Below are 16,545 nucleotides of genomic sequence, written 5' to 3' on the forward strand. Positions count from 1 at the left end.
ACTGGTAGCACATGGCCTTGTGGAAAGTTCGATGCATGCCAGTACATACCTAGGTAGTGACTCTGGGTAGTGCCATGACGGGAGACGGTACACTTAAGATGGTCTAACGTTAGTCAGGGGTAACACATGAGCAGTCATTATTGTTATTGTACAGAGTGGCAAGTTGCAACAGAGTAGCAAGAGTGTGATGCAAACCTTGCGACAAGGAAATGGTTGATATCGCTGGGCCGAATTCTTCTTGTCTGGCTCGAGGAGCATGGGTGGGTCGACATCGTATCATGTAAACCAACGGAACAAATAATTCTACGAAGGAGGTGAGATGGGATTCAGGTCAGTTCTGAATAAGATATCAGCACAGTTTGCCATATGCATCTCAACCTTTTGTCCACAAACACCATGTACGGTCCACAGAGTGCACTTAAGCATAAATGTTAAGGCAAGCCACCACCGGCCAGTTCAACAGCTTAACTGCTCCACAGAATACGGTTCTTCCAAATCAGAGTATAATGACCTAACAAACACTGCAAAGATAGCGCTGGCCTGTGCAGGTTTTCGATTGGCCGTTCTCGGACATGCCGTGGGCGTGGGGGATGTGCAGAGAAGAACAGTACTGTGTGGGAAGCCGTACTGAAAGGAATGCCAAATCTTCACAACTGGCCGCAGGGTGCATGGTGGGAATACCGAGGATAGCGCGGGTATCCGGATCATATATGTGTGTACATATGTACCAGCGAACGTACAGATATGAGTACAGTATGTAGTAGTTAGTTGTAGGTTTGTTTGCAGGAGTGACGTGCATTCAGAGCCAGAGAGATCGGCATAGAGATCAACACAAGAGCCAAGCAGACATTTTTGGGATTTGGTGCCCTCGGGTTCGGCACTCGTTCCGCAGGTTCTGCTCGTGTTGCTGTTGTACACGATAGATGGGCACACTATCGATAAGCTTAATCCTGTAGATCTTCGCCTTCAGAGGCCCTTACACAGTACATACCGTACATACCTAGGCACACTCCTCGTAGGTACACAGTATCCTGCAAGTCGGACGGATATCGCGCTCCCATTCAATTCGGTGGATTTAACTCGCTTGGACACATTGGACACGAGAAACCGGCGACCGAGCACACAGGTAGCTAGTGAATTAGTACACAGTAAACAACAGATTGTGCATTTCATGACCAGCAAGACTGCAACCTGATGGCCTCATGTGACGCCTCCAACTGGGGGGGATTGTAATGGATCTACGGTCTATCGTGGGCAGGTGACTCGAGTTTGTTGCCCCATCACTCCTGGAGTCCTGATAAACCTCGAAAGAGTCAGTCAGCCTCCCCTCGGCCTCTTCAAGAGATGCGACGTCTCCACAAATCCTTGCGGTGAGCCAGAGACTCCGACTTGCAATTGGCAGCCGCGGCAGCTTCACCTGCTTCACCTGAACCAAATGACATCACCGGGTCCCCACCGCTGCTTCACACCTCGCAACTCGCAACACCCTCTTCCTGCAACTTCCTGCAACGTCAACACCAAATTGTTTACCAAGAACTGTCCGCCCATCATCGTCGCACATGTTCCCTTCTAAGGCGGACAGAAGATGAAGCCTTCAAATGCCCACAGCCATCCGGCGGAGGCAATACGACTTCTCTTTCCTTCGTCTCACCTCCTCACAACAGTCCCTCCCGTTGCTTCCTCTCGGCTCTACTACGGCCCGTCTCCACCATAATCTCGAAGCACACTGAGGTGCTCACAGGGACAGGTCACGTACCTAGGTACCTATATACACAGTACACACGCCCACGCCGTCCTCTCCTCTTATCGTGGCATATCCTGCCCCTCGTCTAGCGATAAACAAGCGCCATGCTCAAGAAATGGCTGCCAAAGAAGACTGCACAAAACTCACCGAGCACCACCGCATCCGACGGCACCGTCAATGAGAAAAATCGAGCAAACACTAGGAAATGGACTCTTGGGATACTCTCCGATCCTCAGACTGACGAGGTTCCCGGTAAGCAAGAAATGCCGGATCTCTTGAAAACTATAACTCACATCACCAAGGCTCTGTCATCATCCTCTCACGAACGTACAAGCGTAACGAGCCGCTGGGCTTACAGCATGCACATGCCCGGAATTCGTCTTCCTCCTTGCCATCTCCATTGAGTACGCCCACAAGGAGCCGCTCAAGGAGCTCCCGTCGTTCCCGTCGTTCATCCCGAGCCAGAGAAGCCGAAAAGAAGTCGAAGGATGGAAAGTTCGTATTGGTTCCTCAGCCTGACGACTCGGCCAATGATCCCCTAAATTGGCCGACGGTACGTCGCGATGCTGCGTTGCTCTCTCTGGGCCTATACTGTATGATCGGAGGTGGTATGACTCCCATACTGGCAGCTGGATTCAACAATGTAGCGGACACATATAATGTATCGGTCCCTAAAGTTGCCTTGACTACGGGCCTTTACATGCTTGGTCTCGGTCTAGGGAGTGTAATAACATCACCCACTGCCATCTTGTGGGGCAAGAGACCCGTCTACTTGACAGCCATTATTATTTTCGCCCTCACCGCTGTTTGGTGTGCCGCCTCTCCGACTTGTAAGCCACAGATCATAGATAGGGTCCCCCTCTTGCTCCTGGCTAACCAGCGAACCAGATGTGTCTCTCCTCATCGCGCGAATAGTGCAAGGGATTGCGGTCAGTCCTGTGGAGTGCCTACCGAGCGCCACGATTGCAGAGATATTCTTCCTCCATGAGCGAGCGTACCGTCTCGGAATCTACACTCTTCTACTGCTCGGAGGCAAGAATCTCATTCCCCTCGTTAGTGCCGCGATCATCGAGTCCCTTGGGTGGAGATGGGTCTTCTGGTGAGGTGTACGAATCCGGAATACCTGCTTTTATCTGACTCCTGTCTAGGATTGTTGCAATAGTTGTAGGATCCTGCTTCTTCCTGATCTTCTTTTTCGTGCCGGAAACCTTTTGGGACAGAACTCCACGACCACGAGAGCGCAGACCAGCACGGAAAAGGAGTCAGAGTCCCGGACAACACCATCACCATCATAACTGGCACATTCCGAAGTTTGGAAAACCCCCCGTGGCCCCCATCCCACTACCGGGAACGGGAGAAGCCGTTTCTTCTGGACAACAATCAACCTTACAACATGGCTCCGGGTCCATACAGCGTCCTCCTCGCAGTGCCAGGGTAGGCTTCGCAGACGATGCAGGCGATCATGATACTGCACAGGCCAGGTCGACCCCAACGGGTACCAATGTGCAAGATCACATCCATGCACCCAGCGATCATCACCAGACTCAAGTCGGACCCTCGGACCAAGAAGGTTCGGACACAGGGTTTCCTTTCCCTACGTCAAATGAAGCGGACAATAACATTCCCAATGTTGAACAACAACGCGCCAGTCTGCCCTATAATAGCTCACACGATACCATTGCACTGAATGAAGAAACAGATGAAAACGGTCTATGCCATTATTATACCAGCTTTTACCGAGAGGCGCCGCCAAAGTCCTATGTCCAGTCTTTAAACCCCTGGAACGGCCGTCTTGTAGATGATAAATGGGTCAAGGTCATGTTCCGCCCCTTCATCCTATTCGCCTACCCGGCAGTTCTATGGTCGTCGATGGTGTATGCCCTCGCCGTCGGCTGGTTAATTGTTCTCTCTGAGTCGGTCTCCCATATCTACAAAGATCGAGAATCATACAACTTCACTTCGTTACAGGTTGGATTGGTGTATATATCTCCTTTTGTTGGTGGAGTCCTTGGAACAGCGGTGGCAGGGAAGATTTCCGACATCATCGTGCGGTTCATGGCCCGTAGGAATGACGGAGTGTACGAACCCGAATTCCGGTTGACCATGGCCATTCCCATCACTTTGAGCACAACGATAGGTCTCATGGGTTTTGGATGGAGTGCCCAGGAGAAAGACTCTTGGATTGTACCAACGGTCTTCTTCGGCGTCATCAGCTTCGGTTGCTGTCTGGCTTCCACTACAGCAGTGACTTTTGTGGTGGACTCATACCGTGTGTATGCCGGCGAAGCCCTGGTGACGCTGAATTTCTGCAAGAGTATGTTCATTCGACGTTCCATATAAAGCCTTCCAGTCTTCCTATACTGACCCTAGCCAGATATTCTACACGGGTTCATCTTCTCACTATTCTTCCCACATTGGCTTGAAGCTGATGGAGCGAAGAGTGTGTTTCTTGCTGTAGGTGGTATTCAATTGGGGTGTATGCTCTTATCGATTCCGATGTATATTTTCGGCAAGCGGGCGCGCATGTGGACAGTGAGGAAAAACTTGATGGAAAAGTTTTAGACGAAGAGCATGACGATGAATGCAAAATTTGCTACACATGTATATATTTATGAACTGCAACTAATCGTACGTTGCATAGACACGACCGCAATGAAAGAATAGAAGAATTAGATATGACTTTACTTGGAACGCCTATCAAGATCCACGTCCTAGTGTGAGCCTACAGCCCTTGCCCTTCTCAGCCCAGACCTCGACTTTATGTAGCAAATGGTTGTCTTGGATAGTGTCACCCGTGTCTCATTATTGTTCCTTCCCCTTCTGAGGATACTTGAATCCAACTCTCCTACTGCCACCATGTGCCATCAATCCGTTGTGAATAAACTCGACATTTTCCCCGTATTACTTAGTATTCCACCCGATAAGCCGGATCCGATGGTAGCGACTCGAGATGCGATAAGGCTGGATATTCTATTCTCTCTAGGTTTGGCTGACCCAGGCGATCGCCGCTTGGGGGGATGCCTTGGTTAGATCTGCTTCGCTTAGCTGGATAGTTAAGATCTTTTGGTAAGCATTGAAGGTGTTCGGATTACTTTGTTTTACCTAGTCGTATGCTCAAATCCAGAGGCGTGCTAATAACCTTGGGGGAGACGTGGTAGGGCTAGGAACGATTAGTGCGTGTAGGGTGGAGGAAGGCAAGGCTTCAACATCTGATGATGTTAGCAGCTCCTTCTTGCCGAACATAGGTTTGAAGTGGGTTTTTTGAGGTTACGATAGTTGATAGAAGCGACAAACAACTGTAGTGTGCGATTCAAACAAACAATAGAACAGAGTGTACTGATGGTTGGAAGGCTTCAAGGCAGCGACATTGGTGGATACTGCAGTGGCAGCGTTACTGTATACATGCATAGGCTTAACCTCCATAGTGGACAACGAGCTACCAAAGACATAACAAGACCTGAAGGAGTTGCACAACGCAGAGTATGATAGATGGTAACACAAAACACTTGTGTCACGAAGCCTTATCAGCTCTTACCCCTCATTGTACGTCCACACCAGTCCTTGGTTTTTTTGAGGGGGGTAGAGTGAGGCCACCCGCCCACGCCCCCCCAGAGCCATCACCCATCACTGAAAGAGTTCGACAACCTCAAGCTAACAAGCGGGATCTTTACCACAAAGGGAACTAAAGGATTCAACCCACCGACATGCTTCCCGCACCAGAGGAATTGCAGTCACACATCGTTTCGTGGGTCGCTAAGCAGCAAAATAGTCGCAAGTCACTGCACGCATTGTGCTCCACGTCCAGGACGCTAGGACGTATAGCCTCAGAAGCTTTTTATCGCGACGTCAAACTTTATCCTGACGATGCACCTTTCTTCTTGCGTACGCTATTCGAGTGCCCGGAGCTTGGTTCAACAGTAAGGCGATTGCAGGTCTGCGTTTTGCTTGAATCCAACACGGCTCTTGACCCGGACCTCAAGGCGAAGTCAATTCAAGCATTGCATGAGCTAGGGCTTGCCGGTAGCCTGTGGGAGCAGAAGATTAGGGACGATGGTTTACCTACAGTAGCAGGTCTGATTCTCACTCGTCTCCCCCAGCTCACCGAGCTCGACATCAGGGTCGCGCCTATTATGCCGAATGTCGCTTCTCAGTCGCCTTGGTATCAACTTTTTGGCAGTGACGAGGTGCCGCAACCTGTAGCACCCGTTCTTGAACGGTTGCGATCGCTCGCTATTGGTGGTGCTATGCTTCCACTGCTGGGGATTAACTTTCCAAAGTTACGCACATTACGTGTACGGAGAATAACCACCCCCATGTTATATCCTAAACGTGCACTACTACCCGGAGCACGCGGTGTGGAGGATTTACACCTCGATGCCACGGTTAAAGTCGCGAATGTAGAACACGCCACACTCATCTTCGGCACTTTGAACCACCTCATTGAGGCAATGAATGGTATTCAGATTACGAGGCTCAGTATCGACCTGTGGGCTCCCGATACTTTCAATCCCACCAACAGGTATTCAGCTCAACAACTCCTAGACCAATTGCAAGACATCGCCTCAGGCATAAGAAAACTTACCATCAATTGTGTTGCGGCCAATTGTGTTGGGGATGAGATGTATCAGCAAAGCCGGCATGCATTTCGCGAAAGACCGATGGTTTCAATTGAGCGCTTCTCATCGCTCACAACAATGATTGTGCCATCCTATTTCCTGAATACTTCATCCGGATCGCGCCGCTCGGATCAGCCCATCGCTGTTAAAGACATTCGCCTTCGCACGGCTCCGAACCTCAGGATCTCGAAGTGCGAGTTCATAGGTTCTGACCAGCACATGACCCAGCTTGACTTTGCACCACAGAGTTCATAGTTCTTCTGATACGATCAAGATGGCAAAGTAAGTCAACGGCAATTTGATTACTACTTCTTTTCTCGGCTACGCTAGCCCGGTAAAATGTGTTTGTGGGGTTGCGAGATAATATCCCTGTCCTGTTCGCGCGCTTCTTTATGAAAAAATTACTAGTTCTCTTTTGTTTAGGGATATATTAAGGCTGCGTGCCTTCCTCTATCCGGCCTCTTCCTCGATTCCCTATCGAGCCGCGGTGCGTAAGCGACGGACACACTATTGACGAATTTTCTTCTTGGGAGGCTACATGAAGTTTTCGGTATCAATGGTTTCATTCCATTACGAGGAATCGAGGATCTTGCTCAACTCAAAGATCAGGAACGGAGGACTTGGGTGACACCCAAAGGACGAGTCAACGTGATCCAACATCACATGACGTTTTCGGTATCAATGGTTTCATTACAAGTGATCGGTATCAATGGTTTTCATTACAAGTGATCGGTATAAATTGTTACATGCTCGATGGCCAAGGACATCAAGCACACCGAGCACAGACTAGGAGGGACGGATACATCAGACTGGACGATTTTCATATGTAGGATTTCCTTCGATCAGACTGGACCTTTTCATATTTACGATTTCCTTCGATCAGACTGGACATTCATTTTCATATGTAGGATTTCCTTCGTAGTCAATACAATATTGCTTTTGAGTCTTTGAAATCAACGCCAGCGATAGTAGTCAGTTCACCACACTGATCAGAGGCAATCTTGTCTTGATACTCGCTTTTATATCTACGAAAAACTCTGCGATAACCCTCGCGTTGTAGCGTGGAAGAGGAGACGCCGTGGTAGTCTGCGAAGGGAAGGTTCGACTGGGGCATACCCTCAGGCACGTCATAACTTATGGCCAATGCCTGGCTGGCTCTATCCATGTTAACTGGCAATGAGTATGCGGGTCGTCTGCTACTGCAGAGGACAGGTGGAACGTCTATCAAGATTCACCTACTCATGTGAGCCTACAACCCTTCTCAGCCCGGACTTGAGCCTGTCGTAGCAATCGGCTCTCATAGATCTGATCTTCAGCTCATCATGTCCACACTCAAGGCGAAACGGGACATCCTTTGCTTTCCGGAACCTTTCACACGTCTTGCAATACCACTTGTTCCAGTAGACCCAGGACGACGGTGTGCGTGCAGACCATGGGCCCTCCCGACCACCATCATTATTCAGCTTTTCCCAACAACTCTGAGAATCTTTTCGACATTGCCATGAACTTTCGTGGAGACCACTGTGGAGACCACCATGTTGCCACGACACCCAAAAATCCTTTATTTTGTCCAGTTGTCTCACGTTATTGACCATCTTCTGGACGCGACGTTGTAACTGCTTCGCTTTTTCTACTCGAAGTTTCGCTTTTTCTTCTGGACTGACTGGCGCAGAATTTTCATCTTTGAACCAGATGTATACTCGCTCCATGTTCTTGAAATGTTGTAAAAGGTCAAAAACTCCGCTAAGAACGGCCTCTGTCTCCCCTTCCGTGAACTCAGTTTGTGCGTGTAGAACCAACTCGACTCTGCGTATCTTGCTCGTGACTATCGAAGTAGGATCACCTGTTCCAATCAGATCTGCGATAGCCTCTCTAGCCCCTCTCGCCTCTCTCTCGCATAATCGTCCATAGCGAAAGAACCCTAGCTGTACTCGCGCCGTTTGACAGTAACGAGCTAATGTTTCTCCATACTCTGCTGAGATGGCGCGGCTCACAAATAACAACGCATCCTTGCAGGGCACATATGGACCTTTGCAGGAGAGATAAGTAATAACTTTTTGGTATTTCCAATGAGGTAGTAAAGTATCTCCATATTTCTTTCCATATTCCGCACCGCAATTCATAATATGATGTCCATATACGTACTCTCTTAGCTCTAGCGGAAGTTGCATGAACTTTGGAAAGTAAGGCGATCGTGCCTGGCCATTTCCACCACGATGCAACGGAGGGAAGCAATTAAGCATTGTCTCGCTTGTCAATAGTGTCTTGCTTATTCAAAGAACCGCGAAAATGGTCAGAGACACGCAAAGAACCCTGGCAAGTTCGACGACGGGGACGGATGGAAGCAATGGGACGGTGTAGATGTTTGAAAGCGTAGGCTTGTAAGTTTCGTAATTCGTTGAAGTTTTATTGGTGGTCGGTGTGGCCTTGGTCGTTGCTTGTCGCTATGCTGTGTTTGTGAATTGATGGTTTATGTTGAACTGAAGGGATACATTCCTCAATATATACACCTACTAACAAAGAGATAGGTCGACGTCAACTTCCCAAAGAGTTGTAGTCTGATCTTCAAAGACTGGTGAATCAAGTATAACACAATGACAAAGTAACACAATAATACAACAACACAACAACACAACAACATTATGGCACAAAGACTCAAGAATACAATGATGCAACAACAAGGTTAGCACGCGCTACCGAGAGCCGCAAAAGCTGAAATTACAATTATAGGATTATTAATTACCCACACTTATGAGCGACAAAGGACACTGTATAGTGTAGAGTCTACAACAAATAATAGAATATACAGACCAGACAAATAATACAAAACTGACAAAACATGCGTCACGGCGTAGACTACCTACATTCTTGAATGCGATACCAACACCAACGGCTAGCAGAGGCGGCTACATTCACAGTCAACGAACATATCCATTTCAAACGGGGATTTTAATCAGATCTATTAAATCTTTTACCCTATACCTCCGAAAATTAGAGATCTGCCGTCAGTTCGAATGGTAGCACGGACTTTTGATGCCAAGACGGAAGGATCGATAGAGGAGGTAGCCCAGCAGTAGCAGTATGGCCCTTGGTGAAATACACATAGACAGTACGCAGTACGGAATAGATTGGCTTCAATTTTGTGTTCTCATTGATGTTTAATCATACCTGTTTCCTGAGAAGAGTATTCACATGAAATCCGTGATGTCTTCTCGTTACACAGGCCACAGCTGACGCCCGGATCCGATGGCGGGGAGTTGAGATGCGATAAGGCTGGATATTTTGTTCTATTTGGGTTTAGCGGTAAAGTGGACGGCACCTGCGCTGGCGGCATGAGGGAGGCAATAATGCCACTCTTGTTACGAGTACTCGTGAGTCGTGAGTCTTCCTGGAGTTTCGACTGCCAGCGATTCGTTACTCTGTAAATCCACAAAATGTCGGATCCGCATTTCGAATTGACGATGCGTGGGGGGGAGAAGGGAAGTTGCGTCACGTGATGACTCATGTACTTACTGTGTATGTACAGTTATTCATTGCTGGCCCACCACAAAGAGGAGTAACAAGCCAGGCTCGATTCTCGTTTTTGTACACCAAGTGATAACTATGAAATATGAAACTACAACGCCATTAGCGAGAACGATGATGATGAAGATGAAGAAGAAGAAGACACCAAGGCGAGATAGAAGAACAGAGTCTCGTTGGTCGTAACCTTGGAACCTTTGGGGGATCGCCCCAACAGCGATATCTCGTAGATTGCCTTTGGCGTCGAGTGGGCGGCCAATAGGAGTGCGTCATCTACCTTAGTATCGACCTTACCCTAGGACCTAGATGATTCCGACCTCCGCAAAATACCCACGAGCCCATGTCCCACTGACTCCCAAAGTCCCAGTTCCAGTCCAGTCCAGTCCAGTCTCTCCAATCCAGTTCTATCAAATAATCCCATCATTGCATGCTGGGTATAATAACAATAATAGGCGTAGGTACGAGGTAAATAGGTCGTACCAAACCAAGCCCCTCGTTTAGGTCAACGCCAGAGGACATCACTCCACAACCATACGACAACCGACCACAACCCTAATTAACTCAATCCTTCTCCCTCTCCAACAGAACATGCCTCCAGCATTCGCCCTAGACAAAAATGCGACATCAGACCCGGCAAACAGCAGTAAGAAGACGAAGAAGACAAAATCACGAAATGGTTGTGGGAGATGCAAGCTGAAACGGGTATGGTCCACACCTTGCCTCCATCGTCCCTTCCATTCTTTCGGATCCGCACCGCTTCCCCCATCACCACCCCGCCCTGGTACACTCTCTGCTAACCTGGCCAACGACAGCTCAAGTGCGACGAGACTCCAGGAAAATGTCTGCAATGTGAGAAGAGAGGGATTAGATGTCCTGGCTATGAGAAGACGCTCAAGTGGTCGACCAAGTATGAAGTTCTGCAACCCACGCTCCAATGGGATGTGGCACACCAAGGTGGTGACGCCGCCTTGTCGGGAACCTCGGTGAATGAAGTCTTGCTACCACCAGATGTAGTCAGTGGATTCGAAGCACTTGCTGCGGTGCTCCCGTCAGTGAAGCAAAGGTCAGAGGCAATAGAGGAAGTCCATGCCTCTCCCGATCAACCAGACCAGTCTCCCGAGAGTTCTGAGCAATTGGCGTCAGCGACACCACACTCAACGCCAGATGAGCAGGTCTTTCCCCTCGAATTCCAGGACCCTCTACAGATCGAGCCGCTTGCAGATGACAGTCTCGACGTCGATGAAGAATTCGGACGAAACCTGTCCTTCGATGGCCTGGAAACCATCACCTTCGCCGACGAATGTGCAATATCCGACAACTTATCCGATGTTGAAGAGTTATGGCATTCCCAAGACGATACCTCCTCTGTCGGACAACCCAGTCCACGATTATCCCGCTCCTTACTTCTCGATTACTACCGCCTACCGAGCCCATCACCGAGGGCGTCGCTAGATGATATGGAATCGATGCTGGTCCAGCATTACTTCAAAGATGTCTGCGTACTATTTTCCTCCTTTGATTCCGTCCTCAACCCTTACAGAACAACCATCGGTCGTATATTCCAGGGCTCCTCGTCTATTTATTATGCTATCCAATCCATGGCTGCCGCGCATTTAGCAAATATCTTCCCAAATATGACAAATGTCGGTATCGACATGCAACGGAAAGCATGCGAATGCCTTCAAACCGAACTTCCCCTCGTACAACGCGGCCAAATCAACGGCACGACGACGTTCCTGAGTATCATATTACTGGGCATGACTACGTCATGGCACGAGAGCAGTGCGCTCGGAGAAGAGTTCCTTACCACGGCGAGGAGTCTAATACTGCCAAAACTTCTGTCAAGCTCAGAGAAAGAGGAGGTGCACCGGGAGACGCAATTCTTCGAGGAGTCTTTAATATACTGGGAGATGCTGATGGGATATGTGACACAGGACTCGCTCTCGTTCTCTGGGTCAGGTCTGCGGAGCAGGATGATGACCAGACCGGCACCGGCTGCTCGCAATCGCGAGGGCAAGATCGTACCGCACCCTTGGACTGGCATCGCGCCGACGATACAATTTCTGTTTGCCGAAGTGGGAAGGTTGGTGCGGAAGGAGCGTATCCTCGCCATTTTCGGGGGGAACGACCCAAGACAGCGACAAGAAAACCTGCTCAACGCCGCGACACTGGAAGAAGACCTCCTCGCCGCCGAGTACCCCGTAGCAGACGACCTAGCCGACCCAGGCGACGCCCGCACCTCGAAGCGCGACTTCATCGTCATTGCAGAGTCGTACCGACGAGCTGGTCTTCTCGAACTCTACCGCGTATTCCCATCGACCCTGCGCAAGCGATTAGGCCTTGACAAACACACATGGACGGAGCCTCTCGACTTCGAATGCCCGACGCCGCGGTTCGAGACCCCCTACGAAGATCTCGACACAAAGCTGTGGCTCAACTCGCTGGCTCTGCACATCCTCGGCGAGCTCGAGACGCTGCCCTCGTCGTCGGGCACCTGCTGTCTGCAACCGATCCTCTTCGTGTCCGCCGCCTCCGAGCTCAAGTACGTCTCTTCAGTCGACTTCTTCGACGTCACCTCGAACGACGTGAAGGTGCAGCGAGCGCGAGACTTCGCCCTGAAGCGACTCGAGGAGTACTCCATGCGGCTTCCCGGGAAGCCGATACGGAAGTGCATCAACCTCGTGGGCGAAGTATGGCGGCGGAGCGATGCGGGCGAGGATGCGTATTGGATCGATGTGATGATCGAGAAGGGGTGGCATACCGTCATGGGATGATCCTTCCCGTCTTACTTTTTTTGATATCGTGTTTTCTCATATGCAAAGTTCGGTGCTCGGTGTGCTCGGTATGCTCGGTCGTGTTGTAAACATCTGGCGTTCTTTTCGGGTAAATCCTGTCCATCATACTCTGGCACGACTCCATGAAAGGCCTTCATCTCTGGGCGTTTGATAATGTCGTATACGACTTGTTTCTTTCTTTTTGTTCCGTTGGTGAGTCCTTCTTCATTTTGGGAATTTTTAGGTGGCTGTAGGTGTGGAATGCGTGTACAAACATATATTGACTACCTAAATTTTGTACATGTGTATATTCACACATTTCTAAACAACGATTTATCTAGCCTCAAGGAAGCTTCTCCAGCCTCAAACAGGTATCTTTCAACCGTGCGGCGTTTTTGGTTCACCAGGTGCTAGCTACCTAGGCAAGTGGGTAGGGATGAGATTGATCACGTGCATGTCACCTGACGCTCAACTGTTGAAGGACGAGCCCGAGCCCCCACGTCTGCCTTGGCATTTTGGTCCTTCAAATGCAAAAGCTTTCGACGGAAACACGAAAACCTACTCGATTAGGAAATGTGGACACACGGACTCCGTCGGCTGGAACGCTGATTGGCAATGTCGCTGGTCCTTCATATGCAAAAGGTTTCAACGGCAACTCGAAAACCTACTCAATCAGGGAACTTGGCCTGTGGAAGAGCTGTTATTGGACGTTGATAGGCACCCTCCCCCACGGAACGCTACACGGCTGAATGTTGATTGGCAATGTCGCTGGTCCTTCATATGCAAAAGGTTTCAACGGCAACTCGACATCCTACTCAATTAGGGAACTTGGCTTGTGAAATGGCTGCTATCGGACGTTGATAGGCACTCTCTCCCACTGAACGCGTACACGGACTTCATCGGCTGAACGCCATTGGCAATGTCTCTGGTCCTTCACATGCAAAAGGATTCGATGGAAACTCAAGAACCTACTCGATTAGGCAAATTGGACTGGAATGGCTGTTGATAGGCACTCTCCTTCACCCACGGACTTCATCGGCTGAACGTTGATTAGCAGGGTTTCTGGTCCTTCATATGCAAAAGGTTTCGACGGAAACTCAAGAACCTACTTGATCAGGAAACTTGGACACACGGATTCCATCGGCTGAACGTTGATTGGCAATGTCGCTGGTCCTTCATATGCAGAAGGTTTCGACGGAAATTCAAAAACCTACTCAGTTAGGAAACCCAGACACACAAGTAGCGCGACACGAGCGCTCGCTGAATGGTCCTGTACAAACAATGCTACACGTGTCGCGCATATTGAACTGAAGACGCCGAGAGTCCATGTGAACAGCTTTCATGAAACTCCTGCATTGTAAGTGGTAGCAACTCCTCTACTGGACCATTTCCAAGCGCTGACGGCTAAAGGCGTGGCTCGCCTTGCAGCTTCCAGCAATACTCAAAGCCCACGTTCGCGCTTCTTCCGTCTTTATCAGCTCCACCTCCCGGCAAAAGTACGATGTCTCTAAGGGCCCTCGATTCGAAGGATATCAGTGGCATTGAAGAATTCAACGATTTCCTTTCTCAGCACAACAATACCACGAAGGAGGAGATGGGCCCTGCTCAAGCCACCACATTTCACGACGTACAGGTTGTGGGAAGCGTCTTCCGACGCCGCCGTTTTGAGTCTATCCCTTCTCTTTGTACCTGCTACAACCACGATGGTCAAGACAAGAGTCGAAAGGAAACGTGTGACCAGCCGAAAGGCTCCGAACGCTGCGCAGAAGGCTAACCCGAGCCGAGCGACGCAAGGTGTGGCCTAGCCAACGCGACCGAAAGGCAGATCGACTCGCCTGGGAGCCGGTAAAGAGGCTGCGGACAAACTGAAGGATGCCAGAGGGAGACCACGCAAATTACGAATTGGAGAAGAGGTGGAGGTGCTGGCGGAGTAGCAAACGCGGGTTCCTTCGAAGGCCAAGAAGGCCGGCGACAAACAAGACGGCAACATGGCATCGAGCGAGGCGAATACAGCAACCGGGAGTGAGGTTGGCGCTCATGGATTCCTTGCTATCGCTTGAGCTCTTGCCAGGACGCAGCAGGAAGCACGAAGAGTTTATCACATGTGCCAAACCAACCATCCAACCAACCTCTCGGTCGATCAGGGAGGGGTAGATTAGCTGGTGATGTACGACCACGATATCAGCACAAAACAGCTGCCTTTTTACTTTAAACCAAGTTGAAAAGTAGCTTAGTAAAAAGAGAAGGTATTTTTCTATCTCCCCATGTAATTATTTTCACTTATTTATTTAAAGTTTAAGGAATAATACTTAGGAGCGGGAGGGCATTTCAGCTTATCCACCCTTGCCCGATCGACCGAAAGCCAACCAGCCAACCTACCAACCAACCTGTCATCACCCCATCCCCCCATCCAACAATCCCATCCAACCAACCAACCATCCAACCAACCAACCATCCAACCAACCAACCATCCAACCAACCAACCATCCAACCATCCCACCCAACCTGCCATCCAGCCCCAACCCCAAAAATCTCACGATACTTACAAGATGCGCCTAGAGTGTGGAGACATATACGCGCAATGCTCTCTCTATATTTTCAGAGTCTTGGATTTTTCACGGGAGGATTCGAGGGGCCGAGTCGTGCTTCTGACGCAATCCATCTGGGTCTAGCAGGAGGGGGGCTTCGGCGAATTTTCACGGTATTCGAATCGAATACCAAACGGAGTGTCTGTCGTGAAGGATGGGCAGCGTACGAACGCCGATCATTGTGCCACGACAACAGGTTGGTTGGATCCGAAAGAAGGTGGTGGTGGTGGTGGTGGTGGAGGAGGAGTAGAAGGAGGAGGAGGAGGAGGAGGAGGAGGAGGAGGAGGAGGAGGAACGATGTGGGAATTCTGGTTTCGTAAAACTCCACCCATGGTCGATTGACGATGGCTCTTGGATGGATTGACAGGATAGGGCGGTAGGGGTTGTGCCTGAAGGCGAATCGCCATCCCCATCGTCAATCGCCTCAACCATCACCCTCAACTCCTCAATACTAGCCCGATCCTCCGGCCCCACGACACCTCCGGCGCGTGTCGCAGCCCCCAGTGACTCTCCAAGTCGCACACGACGACGCGCTGGCCGTCGACGGACCAGAGGAGGTTGTCGACTATCAGATCCTTATGAACGATCCCCTCCCATGCAAACACGCCAGCGCGTCGATGATGTCGAGGATCCAGCGCTTGTAGATGGCGATCGAGCAGTACCGCCCGACGTCGTAGCGAGTGAGGTGGCGCTCGAAGACGAGCTCTCCAGACGCCGACCTCCCCAGGAGTTGGATGGCCCTCGGGGAGGCGCGTTGACACTGTAGTAAGTTTGTGACTTCGCTCATATACTTCGCCTTCATTGTGAAGTGTCTCGCTGCGTCGACCTGCACGACCGGAAGGGGCGAGAGGGTGTCGCGTACGTCTTCCGGATCGTCCACATCCCCGTCGTCCTCAGGAGTCGGGATTGGGCAGGCCAGGGGCGTCATGACGTCGCCGTGGACTTGGAAACCCCCGTCACGATGGGGTAGGGCCGCGCGGAGGCGGAGGATGTCGGGGACGTCGTAGATGCGGACGCATTGGCCTGATGATGGGGTAGGGTCGTTGGCTATCCTGAAGGTTTCGGAGGGGGTGGGGGTGGGTGAGGAGAGTTGGGCGAGGATGGGGCGGAGGGTCGGCCGAGCGGGGGGGAGAGGTTTGTTTGTTGACGGAGGGTTCGGTAGTCTTGACGGAGGGAATGGACGGAGGAGATGGAGATGAAGAGGGCATTTGGAGACGGGGAAGTCATGGTTGTGGCAGAGAAGGGGGAGAAGGAGAGAAGGGGCGAGAGGTGAAGACATGGCTGCGGTGACAGGAGGTTGG

General features: G+C 50.4%; 6 protein-coding genes across 6 annotated transcripts; 4 read left to right on the plus strand and 2 right to left on the minus strand.

Moving 5' to 3' along the window:
• The first annotated feature begins 1,351 nt into the window (after nucleotides 1–1,351).
• Nucleotides 1,352–4,434, plus strand: BU24DRAFT_417379 (MFS general substrate transporter). The gene is made up of 5 exons (XM_033526708.1): nucleotides 1,352–1,996; nucleotides 2,047–2,574; nucleotides 2,633–2,843; nucleotides 2,893–4,058; nucleotides 4,119–4,434. Exons 1-5 carry the CDS (start codon nucleotides 1,849–1,851, stop codon nucleotides 4,304–4,306), a joined length of 2,241 nt encoding a protein of 746 aa, XP_033390094.1. The 5' UTR covers nucleotides 1,352–1,848; the 3' UTR covers nucleotides 4,307–4,434.
• On the plus strand, nucleotides 4,389–5,157 carry BU24DRAFT_417380 (uncharacterized protein). The gene has a single exon (XM_033526709.1). It carries the CDS (start codon nucleotides 4,514–4,516, stop codon nucleotides 4,772–4,774), a length of 261 nt encoding a protein of 86 aa, XP_033390095.1. The 5' UTR covers nucleotides 4,389–4,513; the 3' UTR covers nucleotides 4,775–5,157.
• A 291-nt stretch (nucleotides 5,158–5,448) lies between these two features.
• On the plus strand, nucleotides 5,449–6,615 carry BU24DRAFT_457699 (uncharacterized protein; the record flags this gene model as incomplete). Its single annotated transcript, XM_033531561.1, has 1 exon — nucleotides 5,449–6,615. The coding sequence occupies one exon, from the start codon at nucleotides 5,449–5,451 to the stop codon at nucleotides 6,613–6,615; it is 1,167 nt and encodes a 388-aa protein (XP_033390096.1).
• Nucleotides 6,616–7,595: 980 nt separating this feature from the next.
• BU24DRAFT_404725 (uncharacterized protein) lies at nucleotides 7,596–8,603 on the minus strand (the record flags this gene model as incomplete). The annotated part of the gene is made up of 1 exon (XM_033525659.1): nucleotides 7,596–8,603. One exon carries the CDS (start codon nucleotides 8,601–8,603, stop codon nucleotides 7,596–7,598), a length of 1,008 nt encoding a protein of 335 aa, XP_033390097.1.
• A 1,867-nt stretch (nucleotides 8,604–10,470) lies between these two features.
• BU24DRAFT_457700 (uncharacterized protein) lies at nucleotides 10,471–14,201 on the plus strand (the record flags this gene model as incomplete). The annotated part of the gene is made up of 3 exons (XM_033531562.1): nucleotides 10,471–10,584; nucleotides 10,695–12,572; nucleotides 14,067–14,201. 3 exons carry the CDS (start codon nucleotides 10,471–10,473, stop codon nucleotides 14,199–14,201), a joined length of 2,127 nt encoding a protein of 708 aa, XP_033390098.1.
• Nucleotides 14,202–15,525: 1,324 nt separating this feature from the next.
• BU24DRAFT_28039 (uncharacterized protein) lies at nucleotides 15,526–16,313 on the minus strand (the record flags this gene model as incomplete). Its single annotated transcript, XM_033522703.1, has 1 exon — nucleotides 15,526–16,313. A coding segment is annotated over one exon (501 nt), but the record flags the coding sequence as incomplete, so codon positions are not given.
• Between the last annotated feature and the right edge of the window lie 232 nt (nucleotides 16,314–16,545).

Source organism: Aaosphaeria arxii (assembly GCF_010015735.1).
Source record: "Aaosphaeria arxii CBS 175.79 unplaced genomic scaffold BU24scaffold_1, whole genome shotgun sequence".
Classification (NCBI taxonomy): Eukaryota; Fungi; Ascomycota; class Dothideomycetes; order Pleosporales; genus Aaosphaeria; species Aaosphaeria arxii.